A 26,964-nucleotide genomic window follows, 5' to 3' on the forward strand; every position below is an offset into this window, starting at 1 on the left:
ACTTCAATCCTTGCATGAAAGTGGAGAGCGAAGTCGACACATTTTTGCGTCCTGTGGTGCAAGCTACTGTACGATACCATTTGAGAATGGTTTGAAGCATCTTCCATACAGTGGAGCACGGGATGTTTAACTCCCGTGACATAGCACGCGCACTGCCTGATGATCGGGAATTGCACACATTGTTGTCTGCTTTCATCAACCACCTGTGGTGCAACTGGATGTTGGCCTCTTCCCGGAGTGACGGCCTGTTTTCCAGTTTATTCGAACTACTTCATCATGCTCCGCACAGCAGGTGGTGAAAGAGGACTCTTCCGTAATCCTTTCAGCCAGTGATATTCTGAAAGTGCAGCTGCAGCATTACTGTTGTTTTGATAAAAGAACTACACCAATAATGCCCCGCTCCTTTTGTCCAAGCTCATGTTGACACATCAACAAGTGCACTGCGATTGGTCAGGTGTGTGAAACTGTGAATCTTGTTCACTGATTACGGCACCTGGTGGCCATAGCTGGAATTGGACAGTGGCACTGTGACGCTTGGAAATCTTGCACACCATACTCAGGACATTACTGCTACCAAGTTTGGCACTCATACAGTAATTCTGTGTTGTAACATATTAAAAGGGAAAGTTTAATTATAATCACTGGGTATTTCTGCATGAGTATCCATTTTCACCAGATTCTTTTTTTATAACACTACAAGAAGTTTTGCTGCACTTATTATTTTTTATAGTATTTTAGAGTATTTTTTGTAGTATACATGTAATTCAGATGAGGAATTTTTCATGTTATGTATTTTATGGCGTAGTCTCTTCTTCTGACAAGAGATCCTTATTCCCCTTGTGATCCAACTGTTTGTTCTAGAATTCCTGTTATGGTTACAGTTTTCTGTAGAAATAAAATTTGAAAGAAATGGGTTACTCCATCAATGAAAGTATTACATTTTTTTCATATATCATTGTTTTTGTAAACCTGTGACTATTTTTCTTTCTTCAGTAAGCTGTTGAAGTAGTCTGTTGTCTCGACTATACTTTCTAAATGTGGCTCTTAAAGGATGGTGTTAACAATACTGTGTTTTACTTTCAAACTTAGTATTTGAGCCAGCTGGTCACTAAGACCTGCATGGAACATTTTTAGTGATGCGATGTGTAAGCTATTCTTGACTAGAAACTGTCCTAGAACTGTTTTGTAAGTGTCTGTTACTTGGGTAGCAGCTTTTACTTCAGTTCTAATATTGTAGGATGTAGCTAGTTTTTGAAGTTACCATAGATAATCAAATCAAAATCCATTTTATTTAGTCAAGACTCCAATATACTTAAGAAAAGTTCAAAATTTACAGATGGTAATAGGCAAACTTTGGCAGTAACCTACATCTACACTATACTCTGCCAACCACCATGAGGTGCATGGCAGAGGGTACATCCCATTGTACAAGTTAATAGGGTTTCTTTCTGTTCCATTGACATATGGAGCTCGGGAAGAATAATTATATTAATGCCTCTGTGTGTGTGCAGTAATTATTCTAATCTTCTCACAGTCACTTTGTGAGTGATATGTAGGTGATAATAAGTATTTATAGTGTCACCATTTAAAGCCAGTTCATGAAACTCTGTTAACACAATTTTTTGGGAAAATCTTAAAGAGTCTTCCATTTCAATTCCTTCAGTATCACTTTGATACTCTCCCATGGATTAAACAAACCTGTGACCATTCGTGCTGCCATTCTGTGCCTATGTTCAATATCCTGTGTTAGTCCTACCTGGTATGGGTCCCACACACTTCAGCAATACTCTAGAACCGTTTGCATGAGTGACTAGTAAGCAATCTCCTTTGTAGGTTGGTTGCATTTCTCCATTATTCTACTAATAAACCAAAGTCTGCCACCTGCTTTATCCACATTTGAGCCAATGTGAGAATTCCATTTCATATCCCTACAGAGTTTTACACCCAGGTATTTGTATGAGTTGGCCGATTCCACTAGTAACTCATTGATATTATAGTCGTAAGATACTATGTTCTTTCGGTCTGTGAAGTGCACAATTTTACATTTCTGAATGTTTAAAGCAACTTGCCAATCCTTGCATCACTTGAAATCTTATCAAGATCTGACTGAATATTTATGCAACTTGTTTCAGACACTACTTCATATGTAAAAAGCATCATTTTACTATTAATATTGTCTGCAAGGTCATTAATGTACAAGACAAACAGCAAAGGTCCCAACACACTTCCTTGGAGTACACCCAAAGTTACTTCTAGATCTGATGATGAATCTCCGTCCAAGATAACATGCTATGTCCTCCCTACCAAAAAGTCCTCCATCCAGTCACAAATTTCACTCCAGGCCCCATCTGGTCGAAGTTTTGAAAATAAGTGTAGATGTGATACTGCGTCAAAAACATTTCAGAAATCAAGAAATACTGCAGCTACCTGATCACCTTGAGCCAAAGCTTTCAGTATGTCACATGAGAAAAGTGCAAGTTTGGTTTCACACAATTGATGATTTCAGAATCCATGCTGGTTGGCATTGAGGAGGTCATTCTGTTCAAGATACCTCATTATGATTGAGTTCACAACTCTCGGACATTCTGTGTACAGAAAACCGATGCATACAGATTTATATCTAAATGCGCGTAGTTTTCACCACCCAGCTCAGAAGAGAGCTATGCTGAATACCTTGGTACACAGAGCTAGGGCTATTTCGGACAAGGACCATCTCGGCTCTTGAGATTAACCATCTGACGACGATATTCAGAAAAAATGGATATTCCGATCGTGATATCAGATCTACTCTGGCGAAGAAACATAGGAAGGATGCTGTTCGAACAGATGAAGAGGAACAACACCTAGCACGGCTACCATTCTGCGGCGCAACGACCAGCAAGATCGGCAGAGTCCTGAGCCGGCAAGGAATCAGACCAGTCTTCCGGCCACCCAGGAAGATTGAGGAGATGTTGCAACCCGTGAAAGATAATCTTGGCCTGAGAGTACCGGGAATTTACAGCATTCCTTGGGAATGTGGCAAAAATTATGTGGGCCAGTCTATAAGAACTGTTGCCGATCGCTGTGTGGAACATCAGCATCACCTGAAAAACAGGTATCTAGAAAAATCAGCGGTGGCTGAGCACAGTTTGCTAAATAAACATAAGATTTTATTCGATGAAACAAGACTACTTGCTCACGCTTCAAACTATTGGGACTCTTGTCATCAGGGAAGCAGTTGAAATTAGACTCTGTGAAAATAATTTCAACAGAGACTATGGTTATGCACTCAGCAATGCATAGAAGTGCGCAATTGATAAAGAAAGAGCACAGAGGGAGACTTGTTACATTCCTCGCAGTTCTCCGCCTGTTGCGATGGATGGCGCTGCAAGCAACGCTGGATAAAGTGCGCAAAGAAAATCTATGGACATAGAGGCCGCCACCTCAGAATGTGCCGTTTTCACTGTGACATCATCTAGCCAATGAGAAGCAGTCCACTGCTTATAAAAGCGGAAGCCTCGCCGGTCCACGACAGTCAGTTTTACCCCTGATGAAGATGACGGAGGTAGTCATCGAAACCTTGGGATGTTATTCAAATTTGACGCGGCAAGCAAACCGAGAACTTTTTATGCGTTATATAATCTATCTGATACCTTCTAGTATCTCCAGGATTCTTCCATGTGTACAACCTTCTTTTATGATTCTTGAACCAAGTGTTAGCTATGATTCAGTTATGCTCTGTGCAAAATTCTACCAGACGGCTTCCTCTTTCATTTCTTACCCCCAATCCATATTCACCTACTATGTTTCCTCCTCTCTCTTTTCCTACTCTTTCCTCCTCTCTCTTTTCCTACTCTCTTTCCTCCTCTCCCTTTTCCTACTCTCTTTCCTTCTCTCTCTTTTCCTACTCTCGAATTCCAGTCACCCATGACTATTAAATTTTTCTCTCCCTTCATTACCTGAATAATTTCTTTTATCTCATCATACATTTCATCAATTTCTTCATCATCTGCAGAGCTAGTTGGTGTATATACTTGGGCTTCGTGTCTGTCTTGGCCACAATAATGCGTTCACTATGCTGTTTGTAGTAGCTTACCCGCACTCCTATTTTTTTATTCATTATTAAACCTACTCCTGCATTACCCCTATTTGATTTTGTATTTATAACCCTGTATTCACATGACCAAAAGTCTTGTTCCTCCTGCCACTGAACTTCACTAATTCCCACTGTATCTAACTTTAACCTATCCATTTCCTTTTTTAAATTTTATAACCTACCTGCCCGATTAAGGGATCTGACATTCCATGCTCCGATCCGTAGAACGCCAGTTTTCTTTCTCCTCCTAACGACGTCCTCTTGAGTAGTCCCCGCCCGGAGATCTGAATGGAGGACTATTTTACCTCCGGAATATTTTACCCGAGAGGACACCATCATCATTTAACCATACAGTAAAGCTGCATGCCCTTGGGAAAAATTACGGCTGTAGTTTCCCCTTGCTTTCAGCCATTTCCCCTGTACTAGGAAGACAAAATGAACGTATTTATTTTTGTATGTTAAATTAGTTCAAAGTTAAGCCAATGCTCAAAACACTTAATACTAAGGTTTCCTTTAGTTCATCTGTTAATAGTGGGTTAATTTTGTCAATATTATTATGCAGGGATTGTACATTATAGTGATAAATTTTTAGATTGGGTTTATTCATGACTAGGTAGTTGGTTTCATATTTACAGCATCACATACCTTTAGTTTAAATTTAGGTCACCAGTTGTGATGGATTTATTTTCTTCTTTCTTGCTCATTTTACTTTTCTCATTGTTGTCAGTATGACACAGATAGGTTTATTCCTTAAAAGTTTCTATTTAATTATTTCATTAATGCAATCAAGTACAAATCCGTTTCCCTTCATTCTTAAAGTGAATTCCCCACTTGATGTGCAGGTTTCACTGCAGATAACTTATTTCTAATACACCACTCCTAATGTATTCTGAACACAATTTCTTTCTTTTCATGTTTGCTGTCCAGAATTCTTTGTTTACATGCAAACTATAAATTAGATTTAGCTACGTCGTGCGAGTCCGTTATGCAAACGATAGCCTTTATCCTGTTTTATTTTCATTTGAAAATCAGTGTCTGCAACATGTTTGGTTCTCACTGCAGGTTTCACTACATCAGTCACTCTTGTGTCACAGTTTTTCTCTCTGACCATATTAGATAGAATTCTATCATGCCTGTTTGCTAGTAAAAGTACAATACTCTCTCTCTCTCGCTCTCTCTCTCTCTCTCTCTCTCTCTCTTTTTTTTTTTTTTTTGACGATCCATGTTTGTTGTTGAGATTTCCAAAAAGACCATTCATTTTCAGTTGCTGATTTTATTCAAGATCATGATCATTTGCGCAGTTGTCATGGGCACTTCATTGCTAAACATCATATTTGCTTTTATTGCAAAATGTAACTGGTTCTACAGAGTTTGTTGTTCTTTTTATCATTGAAGTACTAGCTTTGTGTGAAACTTTTATCAACTTAGATGATTTATTGCATCATTTCACTTGGTTTTTGCCTTGAATTTAGGTCCCGGTTTTCTCTCTTTAGTGGATTCACATCTCTTCTTACAGCACTGATTATGAATTGTAGGCCTGAAATTTGTTTGTTTATCTTTGTTATTTTGCCCTTACAATTATCACAAACTCCCTTTTTAACTTTTCTCATGCTAGAATTAGTTACTCCTACACTAGTCAACATCTTGGAAAGCAAACTCAGAGGCAAAAATTTTAAGCTGTTATATTTTTGATACTTTCAGTTGAGTGTTCTCACACATAAGCAATGCTATTGCCAGGGTTATCAATTATCAATTGTTGTGCAGTTTAACTAATTTGTCATTACTGTAGCTGGCTGTCAGAAGGGTCTTGTCATAAATTGCAGAGGCACCAGTGACTGTAGATATGAGTCTCACAACATGGTTGGGGGCCAAATCCTAGGTTAGGTGGTAGTTTTGAAATGACTGAAAATTCTTGCTAGTAATAAGTGTGCCTAGCAGTCTTCCAGAATTTAGATAGTGGGCTCCAAAAAAACACAGTGGACAGTGTTAAAAGTTAACACATTTTCAGGATTGTCAGTCACATATTGAAAGGGGGGGAGGGGGGGGGGATTTGCGCTGTATTGACAAGACACAGCCTTTTATTTAAGCCAGAGAAAAATATGCTCCACTTGAACAGTTACATCCCAGTCTGACTAACAGAAATAATCAAGCTGCCTGAAAGAATGGTAAACTGACACCTGCTCTGATGTCTTTAATATTGAGACATCCTGTCTCTACTTCAGTGTGATTCTGACACAACAGTCCAGCAACGACAATGTGGTGTACTTGGAAACTGCAGTTAGAGAAGCTTTCATAACTGACCACTGTATTGCTTTATTCTTCTCTGTATAAAACAATACATATATCTTCAGCCCAAGGACTTGTTTGATGCAACTCTACATGCTACTCCATCCTGTGCAGGCCTCTGTATGTCCAATAACCACTGCAACCTACATCCTTCTGAACCTGCTTACTGTAATCATCTCTTAGTCTCCCTCTGGAAATTTTACCCTCACACTTCCCTCCAGTACTGCACTGGTGATCCCTTGCAGTCTTGCAATGTGTCCTAACAGCTGATCCCTTCCAGTCCGGTTGTGCCCCAAGATTCTTTTCTTCTCAGTTCTATTCAGTACCACCTCATTAGTTACGTGACCTACCCATCTAGTCTTCAGCTTTCTTCTGTAGCACCACATTTCAAAAGCCTATATTCGCTTCTTGTCTTAACTACTTATCAGCTTGTATCACTTCAATATGTGGCTAAACTTCATACAGATACTTTCAGAAAAGACTTCCTGTCTATTAAATCTATATTCAGTGTTAACAAATTTCCCTTCTTCAGAAACGCTTTTCTTGCTGTTGCCAGTCTACATTTTATATCCTCTCTACGTCAGTCATCATCAGTTATTTTGTTGCCCAAATAGCAAAACCTTTCTACTAAATGAAGTAACCTAATTTAATTCCATTAGCATCACCTGATTTAATTCTCCTATATTGCATTATTCTTGTTTTGCGTTTGTTGATGTTCATCTTATATCCTCCTTTCAGAACACTGTTCATTCCATTGAATTGCTCTTCCAAGTCCTTTGCTGTCTCTGACAGAGTTACAATGTCATGGGGATAAACTACTTGCTGCTGCCACACCTCTGAGGTCCGTGAACGGATAGTCTGAAGCTGCTTGCCAGTTTTCATCTCATTCCAGTCATATTGGGTATTTGAGATGTAAGTTGGAGCCACTTTCAACACTAATCATGTTAAAGATAATGTAATGCCTCAAGGATGTATTCAGAGTGTGGCTGCCATTACAGTTGACACAGCTGGAACTGTATCTACTTTAGGCTCTACAGTTTCACTGTAAGGGTATAAGCACACTAAGTGAAACGACTGATAGTTGTTGGCATTTTAAAATAAATAAAGTGACATTACCCAATATTGACAGTGTTTTGATTGCTGCCAACTTTCCCAGACAATACTGTATGCTTATAAATCTGAAAGCTGAAGTGACACATAGGGCTAAAGAACATCGAAATGTTATACCGCTCTCTTATTTATTGATACATTAGACTTCTTAAATACATTGTCATCTGGTAGATAAAGTTATTAATCATGAGAAAGTAGTAAACACCAGACCACATTTTAGATTCTTTTCATTATTGTGTGTGCATAATGTGTAAAAACTCATAGGTGTCAGCAGCATTTTTTCCCAGGGAGTGGGGACAAGACTTTCAAATCGGTCAGTTTCAAGACATGTCATGCCACAAGAACCAAATTTTATAGGCAACACACAAAAATTAGGAAATGATGGTTATAGATTCTTGAAGTGTGTGAAATATCTACGATGAATAAAAGCTCTGTACTCCAGATTCCATAGGGAGGGGCAGGAAGGAGCAAGGGCTTCCTTTCAGGTCCCCCACCTTGAGGACACCTATATAAGTGCACTAGTGTGATTCATTGGTTGTGGGCACTAAGTACAAACTCCAGATATAGTCATCTGTAGGCTACAAAATTGAACTTCAAGCATGAATCCTGATTTATCTCATGGAAAAACTAATAATACATTACTGCCGACTTTAGACTTCACAGATTCACTTTGAACTCTATGTAGGCAATGTATTGTTCAGTTTGGTCAAGCAACATTGCTACCCAAACCTCTTATTTGGAAACAAGTTTACACTATTAACAGGTGCATGCCATCTAAAAAGTAATTGAGTGGTGAAACAAAACATCCTTACATTCTTCAGCATTGTCACCTGATGAACTGACTCTTCACTTCTCTTGTTTATATAAAAATCTCTAACCTACTGCACTTAGGCTCCGGATCTGCAGCACTACCAGTTTAGCAGCTGCGGGACTCCATTCACCAAATTGGTAAGGTTAACAAGAGGGTTCACTAAAAGCCCCTGTAGCAGTTAACCAATAGAGACAGATACAGGTGTCTCATACTAATGGTTGCTTATTAGGCTTGCAGTAGTGCTGTACCAGATGCCTAACCATACATGCACTCAACTCTGTTTAGTAGGAAACCGCACATGCTTCATGCACCAGCCCAGAGCTAACAAAACAGTACGGCAAATTATAAACTGTATATTATGAGACAGAATTGGTGGCTATCACCGGTCCTTCACGTGGTGAGATATGCAGTACTGCTGATAGGTGCACAGTTAAAAGTAAAAGTGATACATTTCCTACTAATAGCTCTTTCATTTGGGAGGAGAGAGAAATAAGTTGAGGAAGGTTGAAAAGGAAGAGCAGCTCGCGCAGATGGGGGGAAAGGGGGGGGGGGGGGAGGGGAGGCTCTTGTATTCTATCTTACTCTTCGTAAGTAGAACATAGTTTATGATAAGTCACACCGGTGGTAATGTTGAGACTGGCAGAATGAAATGGGCGGTCCCAGAGATAAAGGACAGAGAATATCACAAAGTGAACAAACATCCAAAACAAGTCCAGAGCACAGAAAAGTTGTCTCAAGCCTATAAAACAATCCATAATGTAATCCAAATCACAAACATAAATAAATGTATTCAATGGTATGTAAGTAAAGGTTTCAGTCACTAGTAAAGACTGGCTGACAATAGCCAGGCTACAGTAACTAGTAGTAAATGCTTGTGAGGGGGGCGGCTCCCTCTGATGTGCGTGCCGCAGCTACTGCACATCATGCAGGAGCAACCTGCAGCTGTTGCCAGGAGCCTGAATATCTCTGAAGTGTTCTCATTCTTGATACTCAGGCTAGGTGGGGAATCTGAATCACTGTTGGGTACTAAAATTTGCAGTAGATTACTGCCTGTAGTAGCCATCATAGATTACCGTGCAAAATGTGACTTAGAATCCTTGTGGCATATATGATAAACAAAAAATACACACTCTAAACCATTGAAAAAAACACATTTCTTCCTGTCTTCCCATGGGGGGGGGGGCAGTATATTAGTGACTTTTTATAAGATCTGTTATGATTATGCTTGTTTCTCAGGTGACCTGTGTATATCAGAAGATCGACTGAAAGAGAAACGTTCTGCAAATGACTTTGCTCTGTGGAAAAAGTCAAAAGCAGGAGAGCCGTGGTGGGACTCGCCATGGGGTCATGGTCGCCCAGGGTGGCATATTGAGTGCTCTGTAATGGCATCTAATATTCTTGGTGAATCAATGGACATTCACACAGGAGGTGTTGACCTACGTTTCCCACACCATGACAATGAACTAGCCCAGGCTGAGGTAAGTACTCACAAAAGTGCTTACAGGCAGCAATGTGCTATTAATTTTGTGAAAGTGCTGCAGAGAGAATGGTATTCAAAATTTTTTGATTATTAACATAATTTAAATGATGCAACATAAACTTGATGTTCATAGTACTTTCATTCATTTTGGTTTTTAGGAAATTCTAAAAATTGTCATTGACAGAAGCTGAGCTAGTGTTGTGTTGAAGGTCAAGATCTTTTTGGCATACCTCAGAGTTTGCAAGTTATCAACAGGACACATAACAGTACCTTAAAATGGTGATAAATAAAAAAATAAGAATTTAAAATGTTAGTTAGGAAATAGTAGTTGGCTGGTGTAGATATATATTACTGTAAATAATATATGGAAGAAGGAACCAAAACCATGCTATTTGGTTAGTGTGAAAACCATATAACACAAGAAAGAAGTCAAAGTAAATCAGATTATGGCTGGAGATACATTTATTGTCACCAGATTCACCTCATTCAGTTTCCAGAACTGACTGCAGATGATTTTGGTGCATCAGTGTTGAGCCTAAATGTGCTATCTCGAACACTTTTGTTAAGAATAACATGAAGCTTGAAAGGATAATCATCTGTGCCAATAATAAAGTGGTAAAATTTGTATATATGCATTTTAAATGTAGTGACAGAGTGGTGAGCATGTGGATCTCAAGAAGAGCTTAGTTTGCTGAATTTATACGATTTACAATGATACACACCATTGCCATACAGCTGTGCAACTCAGTCATTACTGGAGTGCTGACTGTTTTTCATGTTTTCCTGCCCTAGTTAATACAATCATTAAGCTGAATATTGTACCAGACTAGTGTGGGATTTCCCAATCAAAGTAGCACATAGAGATCCACTTAAAAAGCTTTCTGATTTCAAAGAGAAATAAACTGATATATCCTATTAGCACTGGGTGTCACATGAAATGCAGGGTGAAATGCTTGGGTTGCCTCTTCCTATGCATTGCAAAATGAAACTGCAGATATCTATCAAAGCAAATGTGGTGGCTCTTAGGAAAAACATCCACTTCAAGTATATACAGAGAGGGTTTTTTTTTTTTTTTTTTTTTTTTTTTTTTTTTTTTTTTTTTTTTTTTTTTTGCAGATATCTATCAAAGCAAATGTGGTGGCTCTTAGGAAAAACATCCACTTCAAGTATATATACAGAGTTTTTTTTTTTAGGAGGTAGTACTGATGAAAACTAGGAAAACATGCTGTAAACACATGCCCAAAAATAAATACTCATTAAAATGTGGGCTATTTTGTTTCTGCTGGGAATAGTCGGTACACTCTGATGTAGGCTGTCTTTGCCATTTTGTTGAGATTCGTTGCCCATGGGAGGGAGGGGGGGGGGGGGGGGCATGCGCGCGTTCTGTGCCTCAATGACAGAAAGTATGTTTCGTTCAGTTCATACTCATTCACTGAGCAGCCAGAATGTTATGACCAGCTACTTAATAGCTTGTAGCTAGTATGTCTACCTCTGGTACATAATATAACAGTAGCAACGTATCATCTCATGGAGGCAGTGAGGCCTTGAGGCCTCGATAGATCAATGGAGGAGTTGGCATCACATCTGCACACACAAGTCACCTGATTCCTGTAAATTCTGGAGAGGTGGATGATGAGCTCTGACACCACATTCAATCACATCCCAGATGCGTTCTGTTGGGTTCAGATCAGGTGACTTACCACTCTGTTCCTCAGACCACTCCATCACACTTCTAGCCATGTGACATGGCACATTATCTTGTTGTCAAATGCCACTGCTGTTGGGAAACATGATCGTCATGAAGAGGTGTACATGGTCTGCAACCAGTGTACAATACTCCTTGGCCATCATTGTGCCTTGAATGAGCTCCATTGGACCCTTGGAAGCCACCAGCTTGTCTCTGTCCCACAGTACAAGTGTCAAGGAGCTGTTTCCCCAGAATAATTTGGATTCGCACCCACCCATTGGCATAATGAAGAAATTATTGGAATTCATCAGACCATGCCACTGCACCACTGTCAAGTGCTGACGGTCATGTGCCCGTTTCAGTTATAGTTTCTGATGTCGTGGTCTTAACATCGGCATGTGCACTGGTCACAGCTGCAGAGGCCCGTCATTAGGAATGTTGTGTATATTGTGTGTTCACACACACTTGTACTCTGTCCAACATTGAAGTCTGATGTTAGTTCTGCCACAGTTCACTGTCTGTGCTGTTTTACCAGTCTGTCCAGCCTATGATGTGCAATATCTGTATTGAGGGGTGGCTGCCCAAACCCCCAACATCTGGACGTGGTTTCACCTTCATTTTGTCACGTGTTGAAGACACTCACCACAGTATTCCTTGAACACCCAAAAAGTTGTAGTTTCCAAAATGTTCTTGCCGAGCCTCCAGGTCATCACAATCTGCCCTCGGTCAAACTTAGATTGCATGCCTTCCCCATCTACACATGGACAGTATGCTCATTGATATTGTATGCACCATGTGTGTGTGTGTGTGTGTGTGTGTGTGTGTGTGTGTGTGTGTGTGTGCGCGTAGCTGTCTTTCTTCGCGAGGTGACGCTGCTATCGCCTGGACACGTGTATATGCATGGTGGGTCAGTGGTCATAATGTGCTGGCTGATCAATGTATGTCTGTACATATATTTGTTTCATAACTTCCATCATTTGTTAATACAACAGTTTCTGTTTGTGTTGTAGGCCTACTATGACAATAGTCACTGGGTCCGATATTTTCTACATTCAGGTCATTTAACGATTGCTGGCTGCAAAATGTCAAAATCTTTGAAGAATTTTGTAACAATACACGATGCTTTGAAGAAACATTCAGCAAGACAACTGAGATTTGCTTTTCTTCTACATTCATGGAAAGACACATTGGATTACAGTAGTAATACCATGGAAATGGCTGCACAATATGAGAAGATGCTTAATGTAAGTAAATAATTAATATAATTTAATAGTATCAGGAAAACAATAATATTTTCATTATGGCAGTGAGGAACTTTGTATCTGTGGAGCATCATGGTCTTTCAGCTTGTGTAGTACTAGCAAACCTAACTGTTAAATATCAATTTGCGATTTGGTTTTGAGAATCTGAGATTGTAATCTATGTTGTCTGATGAAAGAGTCTTTGTCTCCAATTGTGAAACAGTACAGAAATAATACCTAATGGCAAGTTTTGCTCAGTGCCTCCCCCCCTCCCACCCCCCCCACCCTCTCTCTCTCTCTCTCTCTCTCTCTGTGTGTGTGTGTGTGTGTGTGTGTGTGTGTGTGTGTGTGTGTGTGGTTTTATACTTGCCCGTACACTCATTTTGTGCAGTGCCCCCTATCACTTCAGTTGCTTGTATCGAGTCACAAAACATTGCCTTTTTAGGAGAGTTGCGGTGGAGAGGAAAGATGAGCAATAGAGTTTATTTATGGTACCTAAGAACTCTTTTGGATAATCTTTGCATTATTTTGCATCTTTCTTGTCAGTGTTTCTTCACCCTTTTTGTTGACTTTGGGGCTCAGCCGACTTCTTTGGCCCTTGGCTCTATCAACATCTCCTAATACTATTGTGTCCTCTTTCTCAGTTTCATTCACTTCCTCTTACCTTTCCATAATATTGTCTTCTTTGCTTTATACAGCCCATTGTGTTCTTTGCTTTATACAGTCCTTCATATATCCTTCTCACCTGTTTTTCTTTTCTTTGCTTAGCGCTGACTTTCTATGTGATCGTTGATGTTCATTACGAAATAGATTCACATTCTCTGACTATGTCTTGACGTCAGCTGTTTGCAACACACGAAAATTTTGTGCCAGACTGAGACTCGAACCTGGATTTCTTGCTTATCATGAGCAGTCACCTTGACCACTTGAGCTATTGGAGCATGCTGAGCAGATCCAAACTTCCATATGCCACATAGTCACAACCTCCATGCTCACACAGTTCGTGATAGCTGCACACAAAGACAGATATTAAATAGTCACTTGAGCCCACTGAGTCACAGATACGTCATAGGTGGTTACGATGTCTGTGTTTATACAGTGTCTGCATCTTCACAATACAATGCCCTTCAGACGTTGTAACCATCAATGATTGTTGATGTCATACAGCTGCTTCTCTTATCTCTGAAGGTTTCTTATGCAGCTTCTATCTTTTCTACAGTCATGCAGGCTTGCTTATACAACTTTGCACTTTTACCAGCCTAGTCATTGCTACTTTGCCAGTTTGCACATTCTGACAATCTCTCTTTATTTTAGACATCTGTGTTCCTTTTCAAATGATTCATTTTTATATGTTCTCCTTTTGAGGTTTAATTTCAGTATCTTTTTTGTTGTCAAAAAATTTTCTACTGGGCTTTTTCTTTCACTAAGTTATTTCTCTGCTGATTTCACAATGTCAGTCTTACCAAAGTTAGAGAATCCAATATGGAATAATGATCATTAAATTTGGAGAGACTTGTTTACTATACAGCAGCATCATGTCTACAACCCATGTCCAGTTGACTCTATAATGCAGTGGCATAGCTACACAAACTGTTTTATCTCTGTAATTCAGAATGATTATGATTTCATACAGCTCTCGAATGAAATGTAACAACCAGAGTGGGCGGAGTAGTGAAGCTTGGTCACATGAAAAGAATGCACTGCAATATTAAAATTGCTTTTTTTTTAGCCTTCCGATGCATATATCTTGCTGTACCTAAGTGAAACACTTGCTTTGTGAAGAATGTGTTTCATTGCTCATAAGTGAAACACATGTTTAAAGTCCTTAAAGTTAATTTTGTATCGACCTCTGCCACTGAGCAACAACTTCATTTACTTCCTAAACTGTATTGGACGAATGTATGGTTAATACACAGCTCTCTTTGTAATTAACATCATCTTTTAAAATTGCAGCCTTAAAGTAATGCCATAGTTTTTCTCATAACAGGGAGGAGACCTGTTTGTCTTCCCACCAAGAAATAATCATTAGCAGTGGGAGAAGATCAAATTTGGGTCTTCTCTGACCATTCAGTTGCAGAAGTTGACAAGATTGATGTTGAAAGCTGTAGTTTAGATACTGTATGGACCTAGTCTTTCTAGGGCAATGCTCCTCCTGGTTGACCTATCAAAGTGCAACTCATTATCCACCCTCACAGCTTCTCTTGTGATAGTACCCCTCTTCCGTTTTCCACACTTCACAGAAGTCCTGCATACCTTACTAGACTAGCACTCTTGTAATAATAAAAAAAGGATGTCAACAGAGAAATCACTAGTCATGGCCTAGCAGTCATTCCCAGAATAATAATAATAATAATAATAATAATAATAATAATTTGGAGTAGTAAAATGGATGATATACTAGTAGAATTGGAACAGTGTTGTTGTGAGTTTTGCTTAAATAGCTCTATCTGTAAGAGCATTACCTGCAAAAACAAGGTTCTTTGTTAGAGACCCAGTGCAATACAATTTTAGTCTATCGGAAAGTTCCATAATGAAAGGCACTATGCTACAAAATGTTGATTCATTCTGGAACCTTAATTTGTATGCACAATAAAAATCATTTCCATTCTCCTCAGGAGTTTTTCCTCACTGTGAAAGATATGAGTCGCTGCACTCTCGCAGAAACAAATTTGGATTCCTTCCAAAAATGGAGAGAGGAAGAGCACTCACTCAGTGAAAGATTCTTGGCAACAAGAGATGGAGTGCATGCTGCTTTGTGTGGTAAGTTTTTAGTTGTTTATGTATTTGATTATTTTTCTGTTCATATTTACAATTAGTGACATATTTTGATAGGAAGTAGTTCACTATTGTTTTAGGAACTAAGCTAGTGCTTGTATTATCTAAAATGGAGAATATACAGAACATTTCCAATATCGCAGCACTCTTTGACATGCAAGACCTTTGAGCAACATTCTGTTTAGAGAAGTTTTCTGATTGTTACTTTATTCATAATGGCTTGAGAAGTTGGTGGGACTGTAGCAGAAAGAAAACACTGCAATCTACCTAATTACTTGTGGTGAATTTATTATATCTCTGAAACCAGTTTTAGGCCTAATGATGTCTTCAGAAGTTAGCATGCTTTTCTTATGAGTAGTAAATGAATGCTGCCCTATGAAGATGAGCAGTAAACTAAAACTTGTTATGGATAAATAAATTCTTTCATTTTATGAAAATTTTGCTGGATGCAGTTTTTCCTCATTGTTATAAAAATCTGGTCTTGTCCTGTAATTAGTGTTTTAAATTTATTGTTGCTTGCTTTTTCATCTCAACAGACCAAGTAAATGTGATTATGGCCTGTATCTGCATTATTTTTATTTATTTATTTATTTTTTGAGCAAGATTTTGTTAATTTTTGTATTCTTTTGTTCTTTTAAGATATAGGATTGTCCAAAATAATTGGAAGATACACACACACACACACACACACACACACACACACACACAGAGAGAGAGAGAGAGAGAGAGAGAGAGAGAGAGAGAGAGAGAGGTGATCAGGATAAAGTAGGAGGAGGGAGAATTCACTACAAGAACAGTAGAACAGTTCATGAATTTTCATCCACAATCCTTGACATATGAATCAAACGAATGTGAAAGTGCAGAGTAGTGTAGTGAGGAGGAAAAGTTGTGGCCAGGGAGATAGTGAAGGGAAAGGGGCAGGAACAGGTTTACATGGGTGAAGGGCAGGTAAAAGCCAAGGAGTGCAGGGATGGATAAAGTAAGATGGACGCTTCCCATGTGTGTAATTCAGAGAAGGTGAATTTTTGTGGAAAGGGGTCAGCAGTGTTCTGGAATTTAGGATTTCTGAAGCAGCCATTTCAGGTGTGCTCAGTGACATGTTATGTCACTAGGTGTTCAACATCATTCATTCTAATGAACTGCTTTCAGTGGTGGTCCATATAAAAGGTTGTGCAGAAGTTGCAACATAATTGATATATGATACAGGTGCTTTCACAGGTGGCCTTGTTTCTTGTGGAATTCGAATATAATGTGCTGGGTTGGTAAACGGTACAGTTCATGTACCTGGGTTTTTCACATGAATATAACCCATGTGACTAGAGGTTGGAAGTACCTTGATAGTTTGTGGGTTTCATGAGTGGCAGAACTCCCCTTTTGAAGAGGTGGGAAGGATTCTGTCTTCCTCCAACCCTGTTCCTGTCATCCATTCTGTGCTGCATACTACCAGCCCTTTCTGCGTCAGGGTGATCTCTCTCTGGTGCCATGTTCCTGTCCTGTCTCCTCCATTTCTGTTCCTCAGCTTTCTTACTCCTTACTGTGCCCCTCCCATTTTCATTGCCCCTCTTCCTTATTCATCTCACCTACCGTATTTACTCGAATCTAAGCCGCACCTGAAATTTGAGACTCGAAATTCAAGGGGAGAGAAAAGTTTTAGGCCGCACCTCCAAATCGAAACAAAGTTGGTCCATTGTAATATGAGACACAATTTAGGTCGAATGAAAGACGATACAGCTATAGTAGTTTGGTTCGAGTCGTAAGCTTAGCAGTTAAGCTTTACCAGGTAGCCATTGCCACGCGTCAGGCGCTCCGTCCGTATTTATACGGGTACCCTTCCTTTTTCACGTGCTTCGTCTGGTTTGAATCGATTGCTTATTTTGCTTTGATCGGATAAGTGCCGTTTTCTTTGTTATAGGTGTTTACGTCACTCTAAGCTGAAAATGCATTACTGTACTGTGTCATGCATTGTTTGTCGCATTCTGATAGTGCGTGTTTACGGCCTGTCGCCGCTCGCGGCATGACTTGCTTTTGTACGCGCTACCGCCGCTTAAGGGGAAAAAAAAAAAAAGAGGAATCGTCTCATTAGCGAAACAATGGCAAGAGACTACAGTTTGTTGTTACTTACACTGCTGCTTTCTTTGATAATGATCAACAAGAACCAAATAATAGACTGCGTATGATAGAACATGTTCTGAACGAGAGTTAGGCGCAAATTTTTCTCCGTTTGAAAATCTTTGCGGCCGCTTCTTTAGTACATCAAATTCTGCACAGAAATTAGTCATCTTACATTTAAAATCTAGTCAGTTGCCGTGCTTCATTTCTGACTATATCACTATTAGGCATAAGAATAATACGATTATAAACATGACACGATACGTATATTCTTCCGCGTTTGCTGTTGTTTCACTCTAGTTTCGTAGTTTATTAGGCAGACAGGATTTAAATGAGATAGCAGCAAACACGAAAGAATACATGGCAAAATGTTTATTTTCATATTATTCTTATGGTAAAGAGAATACTGCATGTGATCCACATTTCATCAGGTTCCTATTAGCAACCATCTCTTCTCACAGGTAGGAAAAAACTCGGAATGTAGAGTTGGCCATATTGACAAACATCCCTAACAGTCTTGCCAGTCGGATTTTCGTAGTACATTAAAATTCTGCTACATTCGAAGATGAGCAATACGGAATTTGTATTTACTTCGTTGGACAATGTATGAAAATGCAGTGGTCGAAACTCGGGGCGGAGAAAAAAAAAGGTTTTGGCGCCAGTATTTATCTTTGTGCCCACAAAGCATGCTTGTGTAGCGCTACATATATTCGACGGCAGAAGTTAGTTGTGGCGGCACCTACCAACATTTTTCAGAACTTCCGCTTGCTTTGCACTCGATTCTAAGCCGCAGGCGGTTTTTTGGATTACAAAAACCGGAAAAAAAGTGCGGCTTAGATTCGAGTAAATACGGTACTCCACTAAATGCAACTCTTCATCCTAGTCTGACTAGTCTGGTTGTAGGACCATGAAAGTGTAGCTGTGCTTGCTTTTTTACCTTTCTACCACACAATGCCTTTGCTATGTTGTGAGTAATTATCTTTTTAGTCTTTGCTTTGTTTGTAGTTGAGGTATCTTTGTTAAGGCAAGTAAAAGAAGAAAGAAACCCAGGTAGCCAGTGGTGGTCAAAACGGCAAAGTTCTATGGAATTGGAGGTGACATTAAGCGAGTATCATAGTTTGTGCTACACGAAACACCAGACCAGTATTGGGTAGCCATTGAACAAATCTGCATACATACTTTACTTCTTTTACTCAGGCTTTAGCATTGTTTCTATGTCCGATGAAAGACTTGGTGCAATAGCTAAGTAACAAGTAACATGCAATAGTCTGTTTTTGAATGTTCCTGTATAGTGCACAGTGGGTTCTCTGTGTGATGAGTGACAATCTATTGTAATGCATACTTTGGTTATTGACTGTTGTTGGACTGTATGAAAACTTATTTATTCTGTATAGAAGTATGATCATGTCTTGCCCAAGTTTACTCTATTTCTGCAAATGAAATAAAGAAATTATTGTATCACAATACTTTTTCTGTTTTGTTTGCCAGACAATATAGACACACGAACAGCACTCGATCACGTCCGAGAACTTGTAGCTGTATGTAATGTCTATCAACGAAATTGCCGTTCTGTGGGACGTGAGAGTAATTGTGTTCTGTTATGGGATATTGCAAGCTACATTACAAAACTGATGAAAATTTTTGGTACCATCCCAGATGATGGCTCCTTAGGTTTTCCAGCATCTTCTGTTTCATCAAGCCAGAATGTAAGTTCATCAAAGTTAATCAAACGTATAAATTTATATGTGTAATCATGTGAGAATTTGAGACATTTTATAATTAATAACCCCAACAATTTATTTCTTGCATTTCTGTTATGATGCTGAATGAAGTTAATGTAACTAAATGTGTGAGTAATATTTGTACCAGAGAAGGCATTGGACACCAAAAACAGGAAACAGTTAGAGTAGGGCTGTTTAAAAATATTTTGGAATGCTCTAAAATTATGACATCAACATAAAAGGTGGAACGTAGGAGAAAGATAGGAAGAGACATACACACAGATGTCAAAGGAATGGAAAAGCCTGGTGGGAGAGAGAGAGAGAGAGAGAGAGAGAGAGAGAGAGAGAGAGAGAGAGAGAGAGAGAGAGAGACCAGGTACATGAACTAATTTGGAAGTGACAATGGAATAACAATTAATACTGATATTTCAGATAGTTCATCATTCATCACAATGGCCTGCTGGTTATGGAGTTCAAAATACGGCTCGAATTTTAAGTTTTTACAAATGTCCACCCGATGATTGCTGTTGTGATGTGACATTACTATTGTTTTAAAATTTGTCACTTCTTATTGTTAAAATAATGACAGCTGAGAAATTTGCCAAATAATTTGTCTACTCCAAGCTTTTAAAGAACAGTCTTGTAGAAATACAAAAATTTCATGTGAAGGAATTAACTGCATGACACTTCATGATTTTTTGTTAAGGACTGACAAGGGAATGAGCCAACAAGACATGTCGAAACCTACTCTGAAATTTCTTATACAGGAAGAAGATAATGAAAGAAATGCAACGCCAAAATTTTAGCTGCTAAAAGGAATTATCTGGGGTTCACAGATAGCAATTGGGTTCACAGATAGCAATTTTAAGCACCTAAAGCTTGGTTTGCAGTGGAGCGAATGGAAGCGAACACATGCAAATGAGCATTTGCAGAAAATTCACTACCATTCGCTTGTATATGGGTAGAATTGTTTATACTAGAGGGAACAGAAGAGAACGTGAGGTAGCAAATATTGCCTATGAATGCTTTATTATTAGTTTTTGAAGCTAACATTCAGCATACAAGATACAGCTCTATCTTGTTAGAGCCACAATGCGAAACTTTGCTATTCAGCGAGGATTATTTTGCTTGGCAAGCACACTGTTCTTGACAGAGTATGCAAAATGGTACAGAGAAGGAAGAATTGAAGTGTCTCAATGTGTATGGAAGTGTGATGTGTGGAGATCGTACACTTTACGTGGAATTGCATCTCCATCTCTCCTTAGCACTGCTCCAAAATTATCCTTGTATGTCGGCTGCCATTTTTCCCTGTCTTCTCATTACCATTGATGGGAGATTTATGAACAGAACACTAATTACCGACATCGAGCATCATCTCAAGAGGTGACAGCCAGCATTTCCACTATGCATGCAAGATGTAATGGTCAAATTCTTTTTTTGTTTTTTTCTAAAACAAAAGTCCACAGCTCGTGGTAGCGTTCTCGCTTCTTGAGCACGGGGTCCTGGGTTTGATTCCCAGCGGGGTCAGGGATTTTCACCTGCCCCCAGATGACTGGGTGTTGTTGTGTTGTCTTCATTATCATCATTCATCCCTGTTACGGTCGGAGGAAGGCAACGGCAAACCACCTCCATTAGGACCTTGCCTAATATGGCGGTGCGGGTCTCCCGCGTCGTTCCCCTACGCTATATCGAGAAGCATGATACTTCGTTTCCATTTTCCTAAAACAAAAATAGTCTAGTGGCAAAGTGCGCTTTATGGTCCAGAGAGCGCGGGATCAAATCATGTTCAGTCCACAACTTTTTCACTATGATTTTTAACCGAGCATTCACTTGTCACAGATGTTGGAGTGGCCATGATTGACATGTAGTTTGGATTCCGTGGTAAACTGCTGGCCTCCATTTTCTGATTAGGTGACTGGGGAAGGTTAGGATCATGTAAGCAGTTGCTGTAGCATCCAGTTGAAAGACCTGCAAGAGGCCTACTGGGTACACCAGATAGAATTCTCTTTTGCTCGTGCTTGTTAGCTTGTTTGTTCTGGTGAAAACCTGCCGTAAACTATACAAAGATTTTTTTGAATAACTTTATATCAACAGTTCAATTCTTGCACATGTAATTCTGATAAAAATGGCTAGCAGAGAAAATAAAATCATGGCAGTGTTTGATGTAACAGTCGACTTCCATCAATGAGGACTTGTAATTTGTTGAAGTGAAATGTGTCTTGCAGTACTACATTTTATAAAAATTCCTGTTGGCCATTCCTTATAATAACGTTTGAATGTTGTACATTTGATTATCAGTGAAACAGCTCTTTGTTAATTCCCTGTAGCCATCACAAAAAGGTGAAGTGTCTACTCAATGACAAAAACAAACATTTTTTTGCACCAGGGACCTCGGACAAAGGAAAAATTGATGCAGTCAGGCACTTTGCAGTAACCACTGGTTTTCTTTAGACAGAACTGGAATGGAGTCAGAAATGGTCCTGGCCATTTTTCTGCATATTGTGCTGCGTACCAGGCATACTTGATCAAATTCGTAAAGCGTGGTGAAGAACACTAGTGATGCACAAATGACTGGAGCATAAGAATACTGTTCTGCTGATAACCTGAAATGAGGGAAAGGTATCAGAAATTATGTTGTCTGATAATTTCCTGAAAAATGCTTTCTAATGTCGAAAAAATTCTTTATCAAGAGGTTGAATCTCGCTAGTAGTTCCAGGCAGAATCCACATTACATCTACAGATTTCTCATCATCCTCCTTAGAATGAGAGGCATTGTTGTGTCCAGATCATGAATCCAACAAAAGCGATGAATTAGTTTCTGCAGCTGGTAGGAATATGTTTTGAACGAAATGTTGAAAATTATTGTTTCCCATTTTTCCAAATTTTGATATGTCGATTACAAGATTTTTGCAACTAAACACTTCATTTTTTATTTTTGGTCCTAATTTGCCTTGTAGTTCTTGAAGACAGATGCACAACTACAGAAACGGTAAACCCCTCAAACTTATCACTGGCATTATCATACATGAATGTGTCATTGCATTCATTGATTGGGCAACTGACTCATCTTTTTTTCACCCTGAAATGATAAAGTGCGGTGTGTGTGCAGTTCTTTTACAATACCTGTCTGATCAGCATTTGTTGTGGGGATTAGAGCACGTTTCGTCTTTACATCAGCTATGAATTCCTCTATAGCATTGTCTGCCACTGACAGCTGCTCTATACATTTACGTGATGTAAACTTGGTAATTTTGCTACTTCCAATTCTGTATGATTTCTTGAACCTGTGTAGCCAGGTTGACGAAGACTGGAAATTAGCAGTGTTCATGTCAGATGCAATTCGGGGGGCCCGGTATGGTAGATATCCATCGATAACGGTGCATAGCTTCTTATGAGTAGTTCTAAATCTTTGAAACGGTTTTTCATTTAGATGGTTTCGGGTTTCTGTTTGGCACATATTTCTTACTTTATGTAATTCATTCTTCCATTTGTACAGTTCATGCTCTGATTTTACAAACAAAAATGTCTTTGCACACTGCGTAACTTAGTGTTTTTTCCCTTTCCGTTTAAGTCTGCAACTCGTGGTCTCATGGTCATGTTCTCGCTTCCCGAGCACGGGGTCCTGGGTTCGATTGCCGGCAGGGTCAGGGATTTTCACCTGCCTTGAGATGACTGGGTGTTTGTGTTGTCCTCATCATTCCATCATCATTCTTGAATGTGGTGAGATTGGACTGAGCAAAGGTTGGGAATTTGTACAGGCACTGACAACCGCACAGTTGAGCACCACACAAACCAGACATCATCATCATCATCATCACCCTTTGTTTAACCAATATTTCACTATCTTTTCTTTGTCGCTGAAAGTACAAAAAAGGCTTGGAATGTATTTTTCTTCAGAACTGTTACTGGCACAACTGACATCGTCCGAACCAAAACTCATGGATCGTCACAGTTATTTCCTATTTCTTCTAATGTATCCACAATTTCAAACAAAATGTCGATATCATTTGAATGAATGAATGACACATGTATGTCCTTAGGAGAAGTAGGTGATTTTGGCTGGAAACCACATTCTTCATACTTCATCATTGCTAAACTGAGAACGTTAATTGGATTCCACATTACTGTGAAACAGGAAGAAAAAAAAAAGGCTACAATTTGCAGGCATGCCATATGAAAGCACAATAAATATTAATTCAACTTGATCTGTGTTGTCAGAACTTAGCAATACTGCTGAAAGAAACTGATAAGTTGCAATAGATGTTACTTGAGTGGCTGATTAGAGAGCTTAGTAAGTGTGTACTGTAGTGTCAGAGAAGCTTATCAACAAACAAAAACTTGAAACATTCTTTACAAATTACGATCAGGTTATGTCGTGTTTCCTATTTACAAGTGTATCACCGACCTCTCTCTCTCTCTCTCTCTCTCTCTCTCTCTCTCTCTCTCTCTCTGTGTGTGTGTGTGTGTGTGTGTGTGTGTGTGTGTGTGTGTGTGTGGGCTTGCACATGTGCAGTAGCTGCAGCGCCAGTAGGAGTGTATATTTATACTGCTGTTTGGCGTGCTATGAATTTGGGAATTTTTTTTAATACTTGCAGTGCATCTTAGCAGCTAAAATTTTGGCAGTGCATTTCTTTCTTTGTCTTCTTTCTGTGTAAAAAATTTCAGGGCAGGTTTCAACATGTCTTGTTGGACCATTCACTTGAGTCAACAACAATGCCTTGATTGGCAGCATTCAACTCTTGGTACTCGGTCACCTTCAGAAAAGACTGTTTTCAGAAAAAGACTGTTTACAATCACTTTGTAGAATTTTAGTAGGATCCTGCTATTACCAGTAATGAATTTAGTGAATGCCTACCAAAATTGGTTAAAAAAATATCGATTCTTTGTGCAGTGTGATTGAAGAGGCCCCATTAGTGACTTATCTATATCTACATCTACACTCTGCAAACCTTCAGGAGGTGCATGACAGAGGGTACATCCCATTTTACCAGTTATTAAGGTTTCTTTCCATTCCATTCATGTATAGAGTAAAGAAAGAATGATTGTTTGAATGCCTCTGTATGAACAGTACTTATTCTAATCTTCTCTTCATGATCTTTATAAGAGCATTACATAGGAGGTTATACTATATTTCTATACTCATCATTTAAAGCTGATTCTTGAAACTTTGTTACAAACTTTCTTTGGATAGCTTACGTCTATCATCAAGATTCTTCCAATTCAGTTCCTTCAGTATCTCTGTAACACACTCCCACGGATCAAACAAACCTTTGACCATGTGTGCTGCCCTTCTCTGTATGTGTTTTGTATCCCCTGTTAGCCCTATTTCCCACAGGTCCCACACACTTCAGTAATATTCTAGAACTGGTTGCACAAATGATTTGTAAGCAATCCCCTTTGTAGACTGACTGCTCTTCTTCAGTATTCTATCAATAAACCAAGGTCTACCAACGGCTTTACTGACAACTGAGTGTATGCAATTATTCCATTCCATATCCCTATAAAGTGCTACCCTACAGGTATTTGTATGAGTTGGCCGATTTCAGCAGTGACTAATTGATATTATAGCCATAGGATACTATGTTTTTTTTCTTTTTGGAAGTGCACAATTTTACATTTCTGTACATTTTAAGCAATTTGCCACCACTTTGAAATCTTATAAAGATCTGACTGAATATTTATGCAACTTGTTTCAGATACTACATCATCATCTATAAAGAGCCTCATTTTACTATTAATATTGTCTTCAAGGTCATTAATGTACAACATAAACAGCAAGCGTCCCAATACACTTCCCTGGAGTACAGCTGAAGTTACTTCTCCTCTGATGATGACTATCTATCCAAGATAACATGATGTGTCCTCCCTACCTGAAAAGTCTTCCATCCAGTCAAAAATTTCACTTGATACCCCATCTGGTTGAACTTTTGGCAATAAGTGTAAATGTGGTACTCAGTCAAACGCCTTTCGGAAACCAAGAAATACTGCCTTGATCCAAAGCTTTCAGTATGTCTTGTGAGAAGAGGGTGGGTTGAAATTCAGTATAGAATCTGACAGGGATTCCATCAGACCCTACAGCTATGTTCAATTTGAATTATTTCAGCTGTTTTTCAACACCGATGACACTAATACTTATTTCATTCATCATTTCAGTGAGGATTAAATTGGGGCAATTCTCCTGGGTTTTCCTTTGTGAAAGAAACATTTTAATTTCTTTGGGTTCTGTGAAAGATCATTTGATAGTATTCTCCTACAGTAGTCATTGAAGGCATCACACATTGTTCTTTTGACAACCAAACCCGTTTCATTCAGCATCTTTCTATCTATAGCCATGCTCTTTATTTTATATCTATTATCCAGTAATCTCTTTTTCTTAAGAAATATCTTTACTGTGACTGTATACCTTGAAGGTTTCCTCCCATCAAGAACTGTTCTACTGGGTAAATACACTGAAGAGCCATAGAAATTGGTACACCAGCCTAATATCGTATAGGGCCCTCGCGAGCATGCAGAAGTGCCACGACATGATGTGGCATGGACTTGACCGATGTCTGAAGTAGTGCTGGGGAGAATTGACACCATGAATCCTGCAGGGCAGTCCATAAACCTGGAAGAGTACGAGGAGATGGAGACCTCTCTTGAACAGCACATTGGAAGACATCCCAGATATGTTCAATAATGTTAATATCTGGGGAGTTTTGTGGCCAGCAGAAGTGTTTAAACTTGGAAGAATGTTCCTGGAGCCACTACATAGCAATTCTGGACACGTGGGTTGTTGCACTGTCTTGCTGGAATTGCCCAAGTTTGTCAGAATGCACAACAGTCATGAATGGATGCAGGTGATTAGATAGGATGCTTACATGTGTGTCACCTATCAGTCATATCTAGTCATATCGGGGGTCCCATATTACTCCAGCAGCACATGCCCCACACCATTACAGAGCCTCCCCCAGCTTGAATAGTCCCCTGCTGATTTGCAGGGTCCGTGGATTCATGTTGTTGTCTCCATATAAATACACATCCATCCGCTCAATATTATTTGAAACAGTCCGACCAGGCAACATGTTTCCAGTCATTAGCAGTCAGTGTTGATGGGCCTATGTGAGGCGTAAAGCTTTGTATCATGTGGTCATCAGTGGTACATGAGTGGGCTTACGGCTCCAAAAGCCCATATTGATGATGTTTCGCTGAATGGTTCACGCGCTGACACTTGTTGCTGGCGCAGCATTGAAATCTGCAGCAATTTGCGGAAGGGTTGCACCTCTGTCGCATGGAATGATTCTCTTCAGTTGTCATTAGTCCCGTTCATGCAAGATCTTCCTCTGGCCACAGCGATGTTGAAGATTTGATGTTTTACCAGATTCCTGATATTCACGGTACACTCGTGGAATGGTCGTACAGGAAAATCCCCACTTCATCGCTACCTCGGAGAAGCTGTGTCCCATTGCTCGTGTGCCGACTATAATATCATGTTCAAACTCGCTTAAATCTTGATGACCTGCCCATTTTAGTAGCAGTAACTGATCTAACAAGTGAGCCATACACTTATTGTCTTTTATAAGTGCTGCCGACTGCAGTGCCGTATTCTGCCTGTTTACATGTCTCTGTATTTGAATATGCATACCTATACCAGTTTCCTTGGCACTTCGGGGTGTCTATCCAGTGCATA

General features: G+C 39.4%; 1 protein-coding gene across 3 annotated transcripts in view; it reads left to right on the top strand.

Annotated features, from left to right (window-relative positions):
• The window catches only part of LOC126095745 (cysteine--tRNA ligase, cytoplasmic), a 100,173-nt gene that overhangs the window by 48,155 nt on the left and 25,054 nt on the right, over positions 1–26,964 (top strand). For all 3 annotated transcript variants that reach the window (XM_049910520.1, XM_049910519.1, XM_049910518.1), the window contains exons 6-9: positions 9,519–9,760; positions 12,460–12,693; positions 15,306–15,450; positions 19,063–19,280. In XM_049910520.1, the coding sequence (XP_049766477.1) occupies positions 9,519–9,760; positions 12,460–12,693; positions 15,306–15,450; positions 19,063–19,280 (839 nt within the window). The remainder of the gene's footprint in view (positions 1–9,518; positions 9,761–12,459; positions 12,694–15,305; positions 15,451–19,062; positions 19,281–26,964) is intronic.

This window comes from Schistocerca cancellata, chromosome 8, assembly GCF_023864275.1.
Source record: "Schistocerca cancellata isolate TAMUIC-IGC-003103 chromosome 8, iqSchCanc2.1, whole genome shotgun sequence".
Lineage (NCBI taxonomy): Eukaryota > Metazoa > Arthropoda > Insecta > Orthoptera > Acrididae > Schistocerca > Schistocerca cancellata.